This window comes from Lingula anatina, chromosome 1 (genome assembly GCF_051362555.1).
Source record: "Lingula anatina isolate TDL-2025a chromosome 1, LinAna3.0, whole genome shotgun sequence".
NCBI classification, from domain to species: Eukaryota; Metazoa; Brachiopoda; class Lingulata; order Lingulida; family Lingulidae; genus Lingula; species Lingula anatina.
This window is the reverse complement of record NC_141767.1, coordinates 44,146,274-44,167,151: the sequence shown is the minus strand read 5'-3', so window position 1 is coordinate 44,167,151 and position 20,878 is coordinate 44,146,274. Positions and strand designations below refer to the sequence as shown.

The 20,878-nt window shown below is 36.6% G+C and overlaps 2 protein-coding genes and 1 long non-coding RNA gene across 4 annotated transcripts; 1 reads left to right on the top strand and 2 right to left on the bottom strand.

The window, feature by feature from the left end:
- Positions 1-14: 14 nt before the first annotated feature.
- On the bottom strand, positions 15-10,942 carry LOC106158057 (neuralized-like protein 4). Of its 2 annotated transcripts, XM_087013917.1 has the most exons (15): positions 10,854-10,941; positions 10,043-10,265; positions 9,490-9,652; positions 8,922-9,227; positions 7,677-7,739; positions 7,409-7,523; positions 6,804-7,068; positions 6,284-6,437; positions 5,624-6,069; positions 4,665-5,274; positions 4,433-4,504; positions 4,113-4,251; positions 3,728-3,843; positions 3,279-3,426; positions 18-1,141 (listed from the first exon to the last, which is right to left on the bottom strand). In XM_087013917.1, the coding sequence occupies exons 2-15, from the start codon at positions 10,208-10,210 to the stop codon at positions 931-933; spliced, it is 2,976 nt and encodes a 991-aa protein (XP_086870043.1). In that variant the 5' UTR covers positions 10,211-10,265; positions 10,854-10,941; the 3' UTR covers positions 18-930. The 2 variants fall into 2 exon arrangements, with proteins under 2 accessions (XP_086870049.1, XP_086870043.1); XM_087013923.1 differs by lacking the exon at positions 3,279-3,426 and having other exon boundaries at positions 15-1,141; positions 10,854-10,942.
- Positions 1,223-3,009, top strand: LOC106168524 (uncharacterized). Its single transcript, XR_015334801.1, has 5 exons — positions 1,223-1,358; positions 1,607-1,654; positions 1,928-1,988; positions 2,216-2,326; positions 2,760-3,009. It is a non-coding gene; the product is annotated as an uncharacterized LOC106168524 (long non-coding RNA).
- Positions 10,943-11,857: 915 nt separating the features above from the next.
- On the bottom strand, positions 11,858-20,771 carry LOC106158893 (neuralized-like protein 4). Its single transcript, XM_087013912.1, has 15 exons — positions 20,678-20,771; positions 19,891-20,115; positions 19,284-19,446; positions 18,792-19,094; positions 18,309-18,371; positions 18,040-18,154; positions 17,441-17,705; positions 16,930-17,083; positions 16,260-16,705; positions 15,306-15,924; positions 15,084-15,155; positions 14,763-14,901; positions 14,393-14,508; positions 13,931-14,078; positions 11,858-12,832 (listed from the first exon to the last, which is right to left on the bottom strand). Exons 2-15 carry the CDS (start codon positions 20,056-20,058, stop codon positions 12,622-12,624), a joined length of 2,982 nt encoding a protein of 993 aa, XP_086870038.1. The 5' UTR covers positions 20,059-20,115; positions 20,678-20,771; the 3' UTR covers positions 11,858-12,621.
- Between the last annotated feature and the right edge of the window lie 107 nt (positions 20,772-20,878).

Genomic DNA, 20,878 nt, shown 5'->3' with positions numbered 1-20,878 from the left:
AAACTAGTAACATATCAAATACACTTTATTTATCAACAGCGCAAATAAGTAAAAGGAGAATAATTCCCGTTTTCTTAATAGGCCTAGGCCGTTGTGACGCAACTGAGGGTCCGTGTAACAAAAAATCCACCCTCCATTTAATTATACAGGTAAGGGTTAGCCTGACGTTAATGGGTCAAAATCTAGGGTGAGGCTTACATGCGTAAATTAATAAGAACCAGACTCTCTATCATGAGAGAATTCTCTGTCCCGTCACACCGGCTGACCTCTCCTACAGGGAGAGACGTAGTCAGCTCGGCTAAAATTTTACATTAAAATTCCTCAATGAGTAACATATAGGCCTTACAGGCCTAAAGTAATGTTATTGAAATACGTTTCAAAAAGCAAGTCTCTCGGCACTATTATTTCACCCAATGTCTGTAGGCCTAACCTACAAAGCCAAGTTTACTGCAAGGGAACTAGCATAGCCTATTTGTGGATGTTTATTGAAAGATTTAAGTAGGCCTTCTTGATTCAAATAGTAATTACCATCTCCAAATCACTTGGCGCGAAGTAAAATTTTCTTTTCTAAAAGGTTGAGAAAAATCGATACAAAGCGCAAGAAGCTACATGGCTTTAAATTATAATCTGGTCTGAAAATAGGTGTTTTTGATTCTTTAAACGGCAGTAGGCCTACTGTACATGTTAAAGTAATAGTTTTCTTCTGTACATGTTGGAGTAATAATTTTCTTCTCGCATAGACATTTTTTAAATGTAAACGTAACGTTTGAAGTCAATCACAATGGTTCTGCAAATGTCACGTCATAACATAAAACAAAATACAAATGGTATGGAACTGACACTTTTCAATAATGAAATACCATTCAAACATTTTACACCATTAAGTCAAAAGCACTGTTCTCAGCTCCGTCAGAGTTAAGATGAACTATTTCAAGAAGCTTGTTCTTCCAATTTCACCAGCAGACCATACAAAATGGTGCTTCCACGCTCTTTAGTTGACCACTCTATTTCCTGATTGTCAAACTTTGGGTCGATTGGCTTGGTTTCTCCGATAGTTTGATCGCCAACATCATAGCTGCCTGGGCGAATGCACACTTGAAGTGCCACACGGGCCACATAGGTTTTTCCTGATACCTCAAATCTGAAATATTGGGAAAAGTGCATGATTTATCTCTTATGAGGAAAACGCTGCGTTATGACGTAATTTAAGTGAGCGATGCATCGCGACGTCATAATACTTGTTGTGACGTCTTAGATACAAAACAAACTTCAAGTTCTTGACACCTCACAGGTGTTAAATTTTTTCCGCAATGAATTTGTAATTTGTTTCGTCGTCACAATGGGGTGTATAAATTCAAGTAAGTAATCTAAGTAATCGATAATTCTTGACGCCTTTTAAGGAAAGTCAAGCTAAAATCTCGCTTACTCAAGTGTTGTTTCGTTTGTTCTAACTGTTTAAGAATGATATCTTTGTGACTATTCATTGTATACTATACCATTTAAAAATGTATCAAGTGTGGCGAATGTCTTTGTGTAACTTTTTTAAATCCCAAAGTTAACGAAGAATCACGCGTAACAATATTGTCTTTAATTGGTTATGTTGTAGAGACAGGAGTGATAGAGAGTAGTGGTCGCAAAAATGAAGCAAAGAATGGTAAGATTTAATGTCATAAGATTTAATTTGAGGCTGTGTACAGAAACACATTTCTATATATTCAAAACGTACTTCAATGTCTTCTTAGGCTACAGGATGGCCCTTAGTAATGCAAACTATATCTAATTTTGTTTACTTGTTTTTGTGTTTCTTAAGTTCACATGCGACTTTTATCACATAATCATTTATTTAGACTTGATGTGAATAATAAATGTGAAAATAAAGGAAGAGACGATTGGGATGCGCTTAAGCTTCTTCTTTAATTATTTTCAGAATCCCCATGTACAGGAGAAAAATCGGTAAAAGCGGCAATGGATCCTTCGCAAAATCAAAAGTATGGGTAAACGTATTACAATGTATGTTAATGTTCACGTGACATATATAGTATATATATAGTTTTATCGTTTATATGTCTTTTATCTTTGACTATATCTCGTATGGTATAATACTTGTAAGTTATCAAAATTGCTTTTTTTCATCTTGAAATATGGGACGTAATACTTTACATGTGACAGTTTATATCTAAGTCTACCAGGTTATTCATGAAATCATAACATATAGAATTGCAGGGATTCAGCCCATTCCCAAAGAGCTGACACAACTGCCAGAAAAAGATCTCAATGACCTCGTGAATGGTTTTGTTGAGTCAGCAATAAACCGTATTCACTTGCGGTATGTACAAGTAGATCATAAGACTTCAGACACATAAGAAGTGTCCTATATTGAACTGACTTTACTCATTTATCAAACAATTCGAATTTTACGCGCCGAAAAGCTTAAATCAATGTTGCATCCTGTAGTCTATATTTTTGCATACAAAATTTTGTCTGATAATGTAGTAGATTTTTAAAAAAAATCTTTGTATAAAAAGTAACACAAATAAAATCGTCACAGACAAAATCATCACTGCATTTACACCAAATTTTGGATAATGTCCCTTGAGTCAGGCACTGGTAACTTAAAAAAGAATTAAAGAATAGTGCAGTTCCCGGATGCGTCGACCTTGGAGGCGGGTATACGTCGTAGTTTGTGCGTTTATAATTAGCAAATTTATATCCAAGGTTATTAAATGTTTTACAAATCTATATTTTCATTCCACCCTTAGCTTGAGCACCGAAAACGCGGTCATCGACCAAACATCTACTCCAAACGTCACCGTCGAGTAAAGGTCATGGTATTCAGTTCTGGAGGAGGCCAGTGTTGGAGTGATGTGATAATGGATAACAAAATTTTTATGTTGTCATGTAGCTTTACATCGATTTTCTAAAAAATGCTGAATGATGAAAATTTATTTGTCTCAATTACTGCTCTCTTGCGTCAAACTTGATGTAATTTAATAAATCATTAGAAATCTATGTTGATGTTTACCACTTCACTAAACTGACAACTTCTGCTTTATAAGAATGAAACTAATAACAATGATTTTTATTATCAATATCATGATTAAACTTATCATTATTTTCGTGATACTACTTTAAATCAGAATAGCATTAGAAAAATACGATACTGACAGCAGGGTTCTTCTAAAACAAACATTTACACACACATACACACACACACACACACACACACACACTGTTTACTTTTCATAAAAACCACACGGATACAACACACGGATACATACTTGTGTGGCATGGCATAAGCGTCATGGCCAGCATAACGGATACTAGGAGATACAAATATTTTCTTGGTGTCGAACCCTTCAGGCTTATAGTCGTCTTTGAAATGGCCTTCCCTCTCGCTTATTTTGTCGCCGCCCAACGCTACGTCTCCTAAAATCCAAGTTTATGAATACATGAAAAAATAAATGTTGATAACTTTTATATGTCTCTAATATGGCATCTCCAAAAAAAAGTTTAATAAAAAATAATACAAAAAAAATACACGAGTTCGAGATCTCGTACGGACCAACAAAAATTTAAAACAAAAGTCCTGCGTGTAAACTTTAATAAGTAGATGAATGAAGTGAAGTTGACATTAATTAGACACTGACATAAATATCACACGTTTCGAGAGTTGTTCGTAATACAAGTGCCTGTCCCGTGACTTCATTAGACAAACTGAGTGCTTAACCTGGAATGAGCAGTTCCCCGACTTCAAGTATCTTGCTAACCACATCTTTCTTAGTGCCATGGAATGCCCTGTGCCATTTGTCCAATACGTTCATAGCTTTTGCTTTAGGTGGAAGGCTGGTACCACATAAAAAAGACAGCTCATACATGCACCTTGATACAGTAAAAAAAAACAAACTTCGAATAGCCACAAGACTATCCCACAGTAGCATTGCATAACAAAACAAAAAGCAAAAAAGTTTTGCGGTTTCACAATATACATGAATAAAACTATTTTGCACAGTATTTTAAGTTTTGCTTCCGTCTGTAACACACGCAGACGTTGAAGACATAAAATCATTCAAATTATTAAGTTACCAAACCCGGTTTGGCATTGTTATACTCACCAAAGGGCATACCTGTACCATCCAATTGGAATACCGTAGTCCTTTGGTGGATTTCCGCGAGTATAATACAGTTTATCTCCTCTGTCAGTATGACACACGTTGCAGTAGCAGCGATGATACTTAGCATCAAAATATGTCTCTGTAAAATTCCAAGGCATGCAAATGTATGTAGATAACCGAAAACATTTGAGTGCATCGTGTACAAGCTTTACTCCCTTATTAAAAACATAGTAAAAAAGTTTAGAATAGGCGAATAGAATCTTTAAAAATATTATAAAAAAATGAATTTGAAAATACTTTTCAAGTTAATGAGAACTTACCATGTATGTTGAGTGTCGCAACAAATTTGTTGCAGATATCTTTGTAAGTGCACTTTGGTTTGGGTGTAGGATCTGGAAAGGTAATAAACTTTAAACACTATAGCTTGTCTAAATGCAATTACGTTCACTCATGTTTACCAACAATTCACTGCTCATGGTTTATTTATATTAATTTATTATTATTAATTATTAATCTATATTTATTTTTCTAAACGAAAACCTATCACCTTACCAAAACTCTGGGAAAACATTTGAGTCTGTGTATCAAGCTTCAATGAAATCCTCTCAGCGGCTTGACGAACAGTTTCTACTTTGCTGCTCTTTAAAGCCTTCACTGCATCTAATAGCCCTGCTGTTCTAGAGATAGTTGACAGCGTCCTGTCACCTCCGTTAATAAGTTCCCACACGGCGTTCAGGGTGAGTTCCTGTTCTTGTGGATTACCGACTTTCATCATTTTTACAAACAGGGGAATGCCTCCTTTCTGTACTGTCGTCACCCTATTTTGTGCACTTTTCGATAGGTTTATAAGAGATTCCACAATTTCGTAGGCATGGTAACCGTCCGACTGATGAGTTGCTGGGTTTTTCAGTGCTTCGTCGAGTTTCTTCAGAATGTCTGCAATTGCTGATGGCTCAGCTTGGATCAGGTGTTGTTGGTCAATAGTAACCAGGTAGGACAAGGTCATTAAGGCTGACATTGCGATTGTTTTGTCATTCCCTGGCTTCGTATACGGAACAACGATGTTGATTACACCAAGGCGGTCATACACCTCTCGGTTGTCTGCGACTTTTGCGCAGTTGTGAAGAATTCCAAATGCTGACTTTACAATACCTCTTTTCCCCTGGGATTAAAAGACATTAGCTTTGATAGAATACCACATCTCTGTTTGAAGATAATTTGTCATGTATCTAAGTAGATAGCAAGTATAGTACATTTTATTTTGTGTGATATATATGTATAAGGAACAATATAACATGAATTACATTTTCAAAATAACTGGAGGCTCCGTTGGTGAGAATCAGTAACAATCTTAATTGACACCTAGGTCAAAAGTTAAAGTTGTAATATATTTAAGCTCGGTCAAAGTCAATGCAAAACACACACACACACACACACACACACACACACACACACTATTTTTCAATTTTTCTAATAGGTTGGGGGTTATCAAATTGTTTCTTATTTCTTACCTCGTCACTCATATATCTAGTCTGATACTTGGCAAGCTCTGCAGACAGAATTCCAAGGAGATCCGTCTGTCCGATGGACCTGGCAAACTTCAGACTGCCATCACTGTAATTCCAACAAACACTACGAAGCAGCTCATAACACGTATAGATTTTGTCGTTTTCAATCCCGCAATCACGGAGAAATTTCAGATATTCTGTAATATGGAAGGCGCCGTTCAACTGGACCAGTTTATCACCCATTAACTGCCTCAGCTTTCGGTCCTTATGATCGGCGTACAACATGCACAAATTTTGGTAGACCATAAGCCCAGCTGATCGAATAGTGCGTTCGTCTTTCTTCTTTAAGAAGTCGATCGTTTGTTTCATTTTTTCAAAAGCACGATCTTCTCTAGACATGCGCGTGAAAGCGGCACCTGTTGGCTCTGTGGTTTCCTCTCGAACTTGTTCTGTTGAATATGAAATAAAAAAAGAACACGTCAAGATTTCAGACCTGTTTTAAATTCATTTTACTTTCAGTTTCACTGTGATATGAGGTGCTAGTACACGGTCAAACAACGGTTATTCGACAGGTTGAACAGCCCGCGGGAAAATTCACATGGGCAGATCATCATTGATAAAAATAAATCTTTGTCCTTTTTTCAATACATATATCATTCTTACCCACTAATTCTACGTGTATAGTACTTCCATGGACATCGACAATTCCGTGTATTTTCTGAGGAATATTTGTGGCTGCCATTCCCATATCTCGACCGTTGTAAAAGAAATGCAATGTACCATCTTCCTTTCTCGAGACACCAAATGTGTCGCCAATCTAAAATTAGAGCTAAAGATAGTAGTTAACTCCCTGACTATAAGAATTTCGGTAATCATGTTCACAAAAAATGTATTGGTCGCTCGTGTATTTGATAAAAAAATCAATCACTTGCACATTTATCCTTTCTCATAAACGAAATGAAATCTTTGTGAATTTCGATTAAAACAACTGGACTTACTCTTTCGCTCTCGGGATTTTCACGTTGATTGGGAAAAATGAGAAACGTTTTTACTTTGTTTCATACAGCACTATTAATATAGAGGTATCAGGAACAATACGCGACAGACTGGGCTCCAGCAGAGACCCCTTTGTTCACAGAGGCGAAACATAATAAATATATACATACAATCCTTAAATACATACTTTTGCGGAATTAAGGTTAAAATCCAATTTCCGTTCCGTTTTTCGGTCATGCAAAACATCCGTGCCTTTCCAGACCCACGCTATATCTGCGGCTTGTCCAGGGAGCCTTCTCGGAATCTCGAAACCTGCTTCCAGAGCCACAACTCCGATCGCTAGACCCTCTGCCCATTGACCAAGAGTTCTCTTTACACATATTTCAAACTTTTCATTTGGTTGTAGACTTCTCGAAGTCAAAACAACTGCTTTGTCTGATTCAGACATAAAACTGGAATGGAAAATGAGGTGGTACAAACCGTTATTGTAATAATGCGTGGCATCCGGTTTTTAATTTTATTGGTTAACGCCATATAAGAATATTCATAATATATAATGCAAAAAGATGTCTAAAATATAATCAAATTGAAGATGTTTTAACATCCCAAGGGGGCATTTACAATATTTCAGCAACAAAATACTTAAATAACAATACATAAAACCCCTTTCGTCGATAAAATACCTGAAGATAGATAAAAACGTCAGTGAAATTTCTATTACATAAATTATTTTTTAACTTCCTCATTTTCTATTTTTCTGCTTTTAAAGGTGAATAATTGATCAAAACGTACTTTGATCTCTCCGCTTGAATGCTGTCATTTGACAATTCGATATTTTTCCCACATTGCTTTTTGAATTTCAGAGGCTGGGCCGGAGGACATGGTTTTGCCTGTGGTCTTCCCTGCTCTGAAAGAAATAGCCAGATTTAGTTTGAAACAAAACTAGTGATCCGTCTATAATAAAATAAAAAATAAAATAAAATTTCCTGAATGAGAACGATATTCAAGATTTATTCTAGGATTTAAGATGCAATGGTTGTATTCAGGTTACAGAGCGTACCTCTTGCAGTGGTTCTTTCAGTGGGCCTTGAAGAAGACGGGAGGTCGGGCGCAGGTGCTGCGTCTTACATGAATCGAAAGAAACAAATAGGTTTTTAAAATTGTGAGCAGAGTATGAGAGAAAATATTGTGCATACTGCATACTTCTCACGATTTTGTTCAAAACACTAGCATTATCCATCAACAATCTAGTTACTAGGGGAGACCGGGGCTAGTTGGACCCCGGGGTTAAGTTGCCTCCCCCCCCCCCCCCCCGTCAATTTATGAAAAAGTAACTACGAGGTTAAAAAAAAATTGGCCACATACTCTTGTAAAGTGTCCGTAGCATACAATGCTAAGGAAGTGGCGGGCGTTAAAAAGTTTTACTTAAGCGGTGAGTCGAAATAAACGATTTTTGCACCTAAAAGTAATTTTCTTTAAGGGATTTAAAAATCTATTTTCATAGGCTTTTGGCCGCCTTGACTCGGGGCAGGTTGGTCCCTCATATTACCCACAAACCTTTGCGCGCAACAGAGCTAGAGACCATTGTTGAAACAAACTCAATGGTTTAAAACTGAATTTGTTACTTTCTTTTAAAACGAAAATTTATTATTCGTTTTCATTCATTAAAAAGCTGCTGTAAACCAGTATCAATTTATTCTTAATTAAAACAAAACAAATTTTATTGATAGATAATGAGTCTGATATATTGGTTCTTGCAACACATACAACGTGACGTACGGAAACCTCAATAAATCTGCCTCATATGAACTATTTATTCATCAAAGACTCTCAAAAATCAATGTAATAAATTAAAAATGTATAAAAATGTATTTCAAGACGTTTACTTGGGATACTTACTTCATTTTCATATAGGGTGCCAACTTGCCCCAACCCTGGGCAAGTTGCCCCCCCCCCCACCTTAACTGCGTTTTTTGTCAAATTGTGAGCCATCTGGCATTATTTTTGAAAAATAATGACGTTGCATACGTAGCTTAGTTCATGGGGCTTACTTTGAAACCGGTTTTGTTACTCTAACTCATTCCTAGTTGGCACAAAACTGTCTAACTGGGCCAACTAGCCCTGGTTTCCCCTATGCACTGGTCGCCTATTGTGATACTTTTCTGTGTCTTTTTTCATCAATAATTTATTAAATATTGAATTTTTTTGTAAGATTTAGTCATCATTTTAATATTTAAATAAAAATTAAGGAAACGATATTTTTCAAATTATTTCAAGTAAAAGTTCCTCTGAGCCCAGCATTTACCTGATATACTTCTGATATACTCGATACCCACTTCACAGTTGCCGTATGTTGCGCTTATGGCAGGGTAAAGTTTTTTCCCCAGTAACCGAAGACCCTTCAGTGCCACTCCGTAATTTTTCCCATCACTCTTAAAGCCAAGAGTACCCGAGTCCATATTGAGAATTACAGTGATGACATCAGGAGCAACAAATTCACCAGGTGCATCATCCGGGTACTTTCTGATGACGCAGTCATTGAAGAGAAGAACATTGCGGACAATATCCCATCCCATGGACTGATTATTCGAACCAACCAAAGACGAATAACCTTCAAGAGAATGATATGATTAGAAGCACTTGAAACAGATCGCCTATATGCAATTTAAAGAGGCCAAATTACACTTAAAACTTTGTGACATTTATTCTTCTGATCAACGTACGTAATACAGTAATCCGATTTTAAACTATATATATATATATATATATATATATATATATATACCTCAAGCATAATCACTTTTATACATAGCTTATGTACATGTATGGGTCAAGGTGATTTTTTTTTGCTGTCACCATCCAACCAAACTCACCAATACAAGTCAGAGGGGCCTGATATGTAGCCACACCAATAACAGCATTGCTGCCTCTCATCGACTGAGGCCAGTGAATCTTCCAGATGTGTATTCCTTGACCATAACCTCTCTTGCCCCTAACGGCATCCGTCCTAGGCTGTAAAGATTTATTTCTACGCACCTGTAAAATAGGTACAATGTATGATTTTACAACTTTGATGAATAAAGAAAACAAACGTTTAAACAAGACTTTAATCAATAATATAATAAAATAGACAGCCGTTTTTTCCCTATTCGCTATAAGGAGTCTAGTTTGAAAATGAAACAAATCACAAGCAGATACAGGATTTTACTAAATAAGAGTTACAAATATAAAACTTTTGAATCAGGCCGCTCAGCCTTTTTTCATTTCTATAAAACAGTTGATGGACACTATAAAAAGTGCGGCACAGGGATGGATAATGGGTTGTTTATTTGTTTTTCAACAGCAAAACTAAAAACATTATGAAACATTGATGAAATGTTCAGGATAGATCAGAAACTTTTTTTTTTGGTGATCCGTAGATCCTACCTTCAAACCGTCATCTAGCACCGTCATATTATTTGAGCAGTCCTTGGAATCCCAGCCATGTTGCACCTTTAGTGGTTGGTTGGACTTAGAAACTTGGTCTCGTTCAAGCTCTTGTTCAAGCTCCGCCAAATTATGGAGAAGACGTAATGTCGATGCTTCATTTCCCATTGCGAATTGACATTAATTTGAATGCACTGAATGGTATCAAATTTAACATATAGCCCTGAATTAAAAATGAGTAAACACAGTTTACTCTACACATACATAGGGCCTACTTCATTGATTCGTATTCCCGTCTGCAACTAATTCATTAATATTCACAAAATCTTAATGATTACATGCTTCAGTATAGCAGATTGTAATTTCCATGATAAGAGGTTGAAAATGTCCCGAGAGATCACAACAAACACTGCGTTTTTCAGATTACGACGGAATCGAAAACGAAAGTAGCTGTGACCTTGACATGTGTTAGTAGGCCTACTTTTTATTTTCTTCTTCTGTTAATTGATTTACACTCATCAACTTCAATCTTTTTACATTATAATTTTTATTTGTTTCCTCATAACTGCGCTACTTAGTACCAGGAAATGCATGGAGTGGGAGTATAACAAAAGCAACAACCAGAATCAGCAATTGCTGAGATTACGGAAGTGAGCTACAGTCGAACATAGGTTCTAATGTATCATATACGCGGTGTTGTCTCAAAATCTATCTACAGTTTCTTTTCGGCGTGAATAAAATAATCAGTTGCTTCTGATGTCATCATAATGATATGCTAAGATTAAGTGATTACAATTAACCAGAATTTTACCTGTATAATGTTTGACCCACATACACGCGAACAGGACAGGAGTTTACAGCAGATAAACAACCCAAGTATGGGTCACGTGACTGAAGCTGACGAGATTCCCCGTCATCTCGGAATCGATCATAAACTCCTGCTTGTTGTTCCATAATATTCAGAATAATAATATTCAGAATATTCATCATTGGGTCCATACAGCAATTAAAATAATTTTGTGTGAGCCCCCCCCCCCTTCAAAAAGTGTTTAAATACTCCGTACCTTTAATATGGTTTCAAACAAAGAAATGTGTGTGGGATAACATTTTGTTTGAGATAGGCCTATTAGAGCCCTGGATATATAAATGATCGAAGGTTCATTGTTAAATTTGTTGAGGGGACTATGTTTTTATCACTTGTTCATATTTGTCTTTAAAATGTTTCATGTTAGGGAGGCACGAACGTTACCATTGGCATGTATCCATCAAATGCGCTTTTGATATGAACGAGAACTCTTTCCTAGTTAAATCTAAGCTCAGTTTGCTTGAAAATGTTTACTTTCGAAAGGAATAATATTCTCAGCTTCTCTCCCCCCCCCTCCAATGTACAAGAAGCAAAAAAAAAAACAAATCCATCAATTTTCCACCCCTGTACCCAACGTAATGTGGTAAAATTGTCCTTTTTGTCCTTGTGACCCCCTGTCGCTTTAAGTAAAATCCTACATCCACCAATGCTTCTGCTTGGGTATGGATATATAATTTGATGCGTTAGCGGATACTCTTTTTATAAAATAAAAGCCGTGTTTTCAAGATAAGGGTAGATCTTGAAATATTTTGCAACTTTCGTCAGGCATCCACGCCATTTAAAAATAATCTGGTCTTTCACAACCAAAGGGTGACACAATTGGCTTTGTAATCTGATACTCAACTATCGCTTGATTTAATATATCGTCTGTAGGTGGACATGCAGAATGGCACGTTTCCAACTACCTAAAACCAGCCGTTAAACATATCATTTCTGACAAAAAATAGTAACACATTTAGAGCCACTTTATTTAGCAGCAGTGCAGATTAGGTGACCGGCTGACGTCACCTACAGAGAGAAACAAAGTCTTGGCTAAAATTTTAGTCCAGTGCTTCTTTGAAAATTCGTTTGTGAAATACAACTCAATGAGTAACGAATAGGCCCAAATAACAGGAAATATTGGCACTATTACTAGTCTATACATGTAGGCTACTTCGCCCAATGTCTGTAACCTACAAAGACAAGTTTACTGCAAGGAACAAGCATATTTGTGGATGCTACAGTACTTTTTATTAAAGGATACAAATAGACCTTCTTGATTTCGAAAATACCAATTACCATCTCCAAATCACTTGATGCAGAGTAGAAATGTCTTTTCTAAAAGGTTGAGAAAAATCGACACAAAGCGCAAGAATCTGCGTGGATGTAAATTATAACCTGGTTTGAAAATCGGCATGTTTTTGACTCTTCAAATATCAGTAGGCACATGTAATTAGAAAGGGATTATTTTTCTCACGTAGACATCATTTTTTAAAATATATATGCAGCGTTTTAAGTCAATCACAATCAACCGCAAGTAGGTTTAGGACTATCCATTGCAAATGTCACGCCATAACATAAAACAATTTACAAATGGAATGAAACCGACACTTTCCAATATGATCTGATCGATATGGATACAGAATGAAATACCCCTGTACCATTCAAACTCTTCACCCCGATTAAGTCAAAAGCTTTATTGTTCTCAGCTCCGTCAAAGTTAAGATTAACTATTTCAAGAAGCTTGTTCTTCCAATTTCACCAGCAGACCATACAAAATGGTGCTTCCACGCTCTTTAGTTGACCACTCTATTTCCTGATTGTCAAACTTTGGGTCGATTGGCTTGGTTTCTCCGATAGTTTGATCGCCGACATCATAGCTGCCTGGGCGAATGCACACTTGAAGTGCTACACGGGCCACATAGGTTTTTCCCGATACCACAAATCTGAAATATTTGGAAAAGTGCATGACTTATCTTTTATGAGGAAACCAGCTTCAAAAATAAAAAAGGTCAAAAATATCATTCATAATATTGAACCACGTCTCTTTTAACCCATTAAAATTAAAATGTCATTTAGGCTACATGTTCCTGCGTTGTGACGTAATTTAAGTGAACGATGCATCCCGACGTCATAATACTTATTATGACGCCTTAGATACAAAACAAATTTCACTTACTTGACACCTCACAGGTGTTGTATTTTCGTAATTTGAATTTGAATTTGTAATTTGTTTCTTTGTCACAATGGGGTGTAGAAATTCAAGTAAGTAATCCATAAGTCTTGTCGCCTTTTAAGGAAAGTCAAGCTAAAATCTCGCTTACTCAAGTATTGTTTCGTTTGTTCTAACTGTTTTAGAGTGATATCTTTGTGACGATTCACTGTATGCTACATGTATACATGTACCTGTTAAAAATGTATCAAGTGTGGCGAAAGTCTTTTTAATCCAAAAATTAACAAAGAATCACGTGTATAAACATCCTCTTTAATTTGTTATGTTGAAGAGACAGGAGTGATAGAGAGTCGTGGTCGCAAGATCGTAAGATTTAATGTCATGATATTTGAAGCTGCGTACCGAAACGCATTTACATGTATATTCAAAACGCACTTCAATATCTCCAACGTCTTTCTTGGGCTACAGGATCACCCTTTGCGATGCAAACCATATCTATTTCTGTTTATATTTGTAATGTTTCTTTAAGTTTACATTTATTATTTTTCACATTTATTATTTATACAGACTTGGTAAATGAATAATAAATATGAAAATAAAGGAAGAGACGATAGTGATGCTTAAGCTTGTTCTTTAATTTAATTTTCAGAATCCTCATCTACAGGAGAAAAATCGGTAAAATTATTATTATTTTTATTATTGTTACTATGATTATTTTCATGATAACATGATTCAATATAGCATTAGAAAAATACGATACTGACAGCAGGGTTCTTCCAAAACAAACATATTTACACACACACACACACACACACACACACACTGTTTACTATTCATAAAAACCACACGGATACAACACACGGATACATACTTGTGTGGCATGGCATAAGCGCCATGGCCAGCATAACGGATACTGGGAGATACAAATATTTTCTTGGTGTCGAACCCTTCAGGCTTATTGTCGTCTTTGAAATGGCCTTCCCTCTCGCTTATTTTGTCGCCGCCCAACGCTACATCGCCTAAAATCCAAGTAAATGAATACATGAAAAACAAATGTTGATAACTTTTATATCACTCTAATACGGCATCTCTATGGGAAAAAAGAAAAAAAGTTTAATAAAAAATAATAATTCAAAAAATACCCGAGTTCGAGATTACGTACGGATCAACAAAAATTTTAAACAATAGTACTGCGCACTTGAATAAGTGAATGAATAGGTGAAGTTGACATTAATTAGACCACTGACACATAAGTATCACAGGTTTCGTGAATTAAAGTTGCTCGCAATACAAGCGCTTTTCCCGTCATGTCATAAGACAAACAGTGCCTAACCTGGAATGAGTAGTTCCCCGACTTCAAGTATCTTGGTGACCACATCTTTCTTGGTGCCATGGAATGCCCTGTGCCAGTTGTCCAATACATTCATAGCTTTTGCTTTAGGTGGAAGGCTGGTAAAACGGTGAAAAAATAGACAGCTCATACATGCAACTTGATTCAGTAAAGAAAAAAAACTTCAAATAGTCAGAAAATATCCCACAGTAGCAATGCATAACAAAACAAAAAGCAAAAAGTTTTGCGGTTTCACAATATACATGAAAAATATAGAGTTTTGCTCACGGCTGTAACACACGGAGACGTTGAAGACATATAAAATCATTCAAATTTCTAATTTACCAAACCGGTTTGCCGTTGGTATACTCACCAAAGGGCATACCTGTACCATCCAATTGGAATACCGTAGTCCTTTGGCGGATTTCCGCGAGTATAATACAGTTTGTCTCCTCTATCATTATGACACACGTTGCAGTAGCAGCGATGATACTTAGCATCAAAATATGATTCTGTAAAATTCCAAGGCATGGAAATACATGCACATAGCCGGAAACAGTTGAGTGCAACATGTACTCGTTTTACATCTTATTGAAAACATAATAAAAAGAGTTTAGAATAGGCAAACAGAATCTTTAAAAAATATGATAAGGAAATGAATTTAAAAACAATTTTTAAGTTAATGAAAGCTTACTGTGCAAGTTGAGAGTCTCAACAAATTTGTTGCAGATATCATTGTAAGTGCACTTTGGCTTGGGTGCCGGATCTGGAAAGGTAATAAACTTTTAACCGTATGGCCTGTCTAAAATGCAATTACTTTCACTTATGATTACCAAAAATTCACTGCTCATGATTTATTTATTTATTTATTTATTTATTGATATTAAATTTTGTAAACGAAAAACTACCACCTTACCAAACCTCTGGGAAAACATTTGAGACTGCGTGTCAAGCTTCAATGAAATCCTCTCAGCGGCTTGACGAACGGTTTCGACTTTGCTGCTCTTTAAAGCCTTCACTGCATCTAATAGCCCTGCTGTTCTAGAGATAGTTGACAGCGTCCCATCCCCTCCGCTAATCAGTTCCCACACGGCGTTCAGGGCGAGTTCCTGCTCTTGTGGATTACCGACTTTCATCATTTTCACAAACAGGGGAATGCCTCCTTTCTGTACCGTCGTCACCCGATTTTGTACGCTTTTGGATAGGTTTATGAGCGATTCTACAATTTCGTAAGCATGGAAAGTAAGAGAACCGTCCGATTGATGAGTTGCTGCGTTTTTCAGTGCTTCATCGAGTTTCTTCAGAATATTTGCAATTGCTGATGGCTCTGCTTGTATCAGGTGATTTTGGTCAATAGTGACCAGGTAGGACAAGGTCATTAAGGCCGTCATTGCGACTGTTTCGTCATTCCCTGGCTTCGTGTAGGGGACCGCGATGTTGATCACGCCGAGGCGGTAGTACACCCCTCGGTTCTCCGTGACTTTTGAGCAGTTGTGAAGAATTCCAAATGCTGACATAACAATATCTTTTTTCCCCTGGGATTAAAAAAAATAGTTTTGAATTAATAGTACATTTCTGTTTGAAGATAATTTGCGTTTAAGTAGAGAAACAAGTATGGCACTTTTTTCTGTGTGATGTATATTTGTGAAACGAAACAATAAACATGTATTGCATTTTCAAAATAACTGGAGACTCCGTCGATGAGAATTGGTAACAATCATAATTGACGCTTGGTTCAAAAGTGCAAGTTCTTAAATATATTTAAGCCCGGTCAAAGCCAATACACACACACACACACACACACACACACACACATCATTTTCCAATTTATCTAATGGGTTGGGTGATATCAAATTGATTTTTTTCTTACCTCGTCACTCATATATCTATTCTGATACTTGGCAAGCTCTGCAGACAGAATTCCAAGGAGATCCGTCTGTCCGATGGACCTGGCAAACTTCAGACTGGAATCACTGTAATTCCAACAAACACTACGAAGCAGATCATAACACTTGAAGATTCTATAGTTTTCAAGCCCGCAATCACGTAGAAATTTCATATATTCAGTAATATGGGAGGCGGCATTCAACTGGACCAGCTTATCACCCATTAACTGCCTCAGCTTTCGGTCCTTATGATCGGCGTACAACATGTACAAATGTTGTAAGACCATGAGTTCAGTGGATCGAATAGCACGTTCGTCTTTCTTCTTCAAGAGATCGATTGTTTGTTTCATTTTTTCAAAGGCGCGTTCTTCTCTAGACATACTCTCAAAAGCGGCACCTGTTGGCTCCGTGGTTTCCTCTCGAATTTGTTCTGTTGAATATAAAATAAAAAAGATCATGAATGTCAAGATTTCAAACCTGTTTTTAATATATTATATTTTCAGTTTCATTGTGATACAAGTTGCTATTACACGGTCAGACAAGGGTAATTCGATAGGTTGAACAGCCCACGGGACAAAGTTCACATGGACATACATGTATCATCATTTATGAAAATAAATCTTTGTCCTTTTTCAATGCATATAGCATTCTTACCCACTAATTCTACGTGTATAGTACTGCCATGGACATCAACAATTCCGTGTATTTTCTGAGGAACATTTGTGGCTGCCATTCCCATATCTCGACTGTTGTAAAAAAAGTGCAATGCACCATCTTCCTTTCTCATGACACCAAATTTGTCGCCAATCTGAAATTAGAGCTAAAGATAGTAATTAACTCCCGGACTATTAGGATTTCGGTAATCGTGTTCACGAAATTGTATTGGTCGCTCGTGTAATTGGTAAACAATCAACCACCTGCACATTTATCCTTTCTCATAAATGAAATGAAATCAATGTGAATTTCGATTAAAACAACTGGACTTACTCTTTCGCTCTCGGGATTTTCATGTTGATTGGGAAAAAGTGAGAAACGTTTGTACTTTGTTTCATACAGTACTGTTAGTACAGAGGCATTAGGAACAGTACAAGACCGACTGGGCTCCAGCAGAGACCCCTTCAAAAAGGCGAAACATAATAAATACACACAATCCTTAAATACATACTTTTGCGGAATTAAGGTTAAAATCCAATTTCCGTTCCGTTTTTCGGTCATGCAAAACATCCGTGCCTTTCCAGACCCACGCTATATCTGCGGCTTGTCCAGGGAGACTTCTCGGAATCTCGAATCCTGCTTCCAGAGCCACAACTCCGATCGCTAGACCTTCTGCCCATTGACCAAGAGTTCTCTTTACACATATTTCAAACTTTTCATTTGGTTGTAGACTTCTCGAAGTCAAAACAACTGCTTTGTCTGATTCAGACATAAAACTGGAATAAAAATGAGCAGGTACAGAACGTTATTGTAATAATGCGTGGTATTCGGTTTTTATTTTTGTTGGTAAACGCCGTATTAGAATATTCATAAAATATAATGCAGGTATATATGTCTAAAATATAATCAATGGAGACGTTTTAACATCCCAAGGGGGCATTTACAACATTTCAGCAACAAAATACATAAATAACAATACACAAAACCCCTATCAAAATACCTGAATCTAAAATTAAAAAATCAGTAAATTCTCTACTATATAAATTAGTTTTTGACTTTTTTCATTTTCCATTTTCTGCTTTTAAAAATGAATAATTGATCAAAACGTACTTTGATCTCTCCGCTTGAATGCTGTCATTTGACAATTCGATATTTTTCCCACATTGCTTTTTGAATTTCAGAGGCTGGGCCGGAGGACATGGTTTTGCTTGTGGTCTTCCCTGATCTGAAAGAAATAAAAAGATTTAGTTTGAAACAAAACTATGTGATCCGTCTATAATAAAATAAAAAATAAAATAGAATTTCCTGAATGAAAACGATATTCAAGATTTATTCTAGGATTTAAGGTGCAATGGTTGTAGTCAGGTTACAGAGCGTACCTCTTGCAGTGGTTCTTTCAGTGGGCCTTGAAGCAGACGGGAGGTCGGGTGCAGGTGCTGCGTCTTACATGAATCGAAAGAAACAAAATACATGTAGGTTTGTAAATCTGTGCTGAGAGTATGAGGGGAAATATCGTGCATACTGCATACTACTCACGATTTTGTTCAAAACGTTGCAAACTGAAGCAGTTTTATCCATCAACAATAGACTAGTTACGATGCACTGGTGGCCTATTGTGATACTTTTGTGTGTCTATTTTCATCAATTATTTATTTAATCTTTATTTGGTATGATATTTTTGTAAAAGAAATCGAGTCAACATTTCAATATTTTACTAAGAAATAAAGCAAAGGATATTTTTCAGATAATACCAAATAAAAGTTCTTCTGAGCTTAGCATTTAGATTGATTATTTGTAATATTTTACCAAAAAATAAAGCAAATGATATTTTTTAGATTAAACCAAACAATAGCAGCATTTACCTGTACTTCTGATGTACTCGATACCCACTTCACAGCTGCCATATGTTGCGCTTATTGCAGGGTAAAGTTTTTTCCCCAGTAAGCGAAGACCCTTCAATGCTACTCCGTAATTTTTTCCATCACCCTTAAAGCCAAGAGTCCCCGAGTCCATATTAAGAATTACAGTGATGACATCAGGAGCAACAAATTCACCAGGTGCATCATCCGGGTACTTTCTGATGACGCAGTCATTGAAGAGAAGAACATTGCGGACTATATCCCACCCCATGGACTGATCATTGGAACCAATCAAAGACGAATAACCTTCGAGAGAATGATATGATTAGAAGCACTTGAAACAAATTGCCTATACAGTATGTAATTTAAAGAGTCCAAATTATACGTTGCCCTTGTTATACCTCAAGCATAAAAGGCTTTGCACTTTTATACGCAGTTTTTGTACATGTGTGGGTCTAGGTGAATTTTTTCCTGTCACCATCCAACCAAACTCACCAATGCAAGTCAGGGGGGCCTGATAGGTAGCTACACCAATAACAGCATTGCTGCCTCTCATCGACTGGGGCCAGTGAATCTTCCAGATATGTATCCCTTGACCATAACCTCTCTTGCCCCTAACAGCATCTGTCCTAGGCTGTAAAGATTTATTTCTACGCACCTGTAAAATAGGTACAATGTATGATTGTAGGGCGTACAACTTTGATGAATAAAGAAAACGTAAAGGTTTTAACGATTCTCTAATAAATAGTGAAATTATAATAAAATGATGATCCCCGCCCTCCCCTTTTTTTGGTTATAAGAAGTCTAGTTTGAAATTGAAACAAATCACTAGCAGATACGGAATTTTACTCAAGAGTAGTTACAAAGATAAAACTTTTGAATCAGGTCAGTCGGCCTTTTTGCATCTAGAAAATAGTTGATGAGGACTATAAAATGTTCGGCACAGGGGTGGATAATAGCTTTTTACCCCCCCCCCCCCCCCAACCTCTATTTGTTTGTTTGTTTGTCAACTAAAAACATTATGAATGTATTTTGATGAAATGTTCAGGATAGTCAGAAACTTAAATGTGGGTATATTTTACTGGTGATCCGTGAATCCTACCTTCAAACCGTCATCTAGCACTGTCATATTATTGGAGCAGTCCTTGGAATCCCAGCCATGTTGCACCTTTAGTGGTTGGTTGGACTTAGAAACTTGGTCTCGTTCAAGCTCCTGTTCAAGCTCCGCCAAATTATGGAGAAGACGTAATGTCGATGCTTCATTTCCCATTGCGACTTTACATTTATCTGAATGCTTTGAATGGTAATGCAAAAGTCATATATAGGCCTGAATTAAAAATGAGTTAACACAGTTAAGAAGTAGCGCCACTATACTTACGGTTACGATAGACATACATACTTCATTAATTCGTATTCGGCAACTACATTTAATATTCACAAAATTTAAATCATTACATGCTCCAGTATAACAGATTGTAATTGCCACGATACACTGTAAGACGTTGAAAAAGCCCCCAGAGATCACAACAAACACGGCGGCCTTCAGGTTACGAATGACTTGAAAACGAAAGTAGCTGTGACCTGTAGACGTACTTTTTATTAAACAGATCTTCTTTGGTTAATTGATATATACTCATTAACTCCAATCTTTCTACATAATTCTACATAATTAGTATAGAGGAATGCATGGAGAGGGGAGTAGCAATAACAAAAGCAACAACCAAAATCAGCCATTATGCTGTGTTTACGGAAATGAGAAACGAATCGAACATGAGGTTCTAATGTATCAAATACGCGATGTTGTCTCAAAATCTATCTACAGTTTATATTAGTGGTGAATATGTAATCATATACAAAGATGAAGTGATCACAATTAACCAGAATTTTACCTGTATTATGTTTGACCCACATACACGCGAACAGGACAGGAGTTTACAGCAGATTAACAACCCCCGTATGGGTCACGTGACTGAAGTTGACAGGGGATTCCCCGTCATCTTGGAATCGGTCATAAACTCCTGCCTGTTGTTCGATTAATATTCAGAATATTCAATAATGAGTCCAAACAGCAAATACAATATTTTTGTGTG

Excerpts from the sequence above, each read along its gene's own strand:
- LOC106158893 (XM_087013912.1), bottom strand. The coding sequence starts at position 20,058 with ATGGGAAATGAAGCATCGACATTACGTCTTCTCCATAATTTGGCGGAG. Across the intron at positions 18,372-18,791 it reads CGAGTACATCAGAAGTACAG|ACGCAGCACCTGCACCCGAC; the intron begins GTAAATGCTGCT and ends GATTCATGTAAG. Across the intron at positions 18,155-18,308 it reads TGAAAGAACCACTGCAAGAG|ATCAGGGAAGACCACAAGCA; the intron begins GTACGCTCTGTA and ends TATTTCTTTCAG.
- LOC106158057 (XM_087013917.1), bottom strand. The coding sequence starts at position 10,210 with ATGGGAAATGAAGCATCGACATTACGTCTTCTCCATAATTTGGCGGAG. Across the intron at positions 7,069-7,408 it reads ATTCAAGCGGAGAGATCAAA|TTTTATGTCTGAATCAGACA; the intron begins GTACGTTTTGAT and ends TTTCCATTCCAG. Across the intron at positions 1,142-3,278 it reads GCTTATGCCATGCCACACAA|ATTTGAGGTATCAGGAAAAA; the intron begins GTATGTATCCGT and ends CCAATATTTCAG.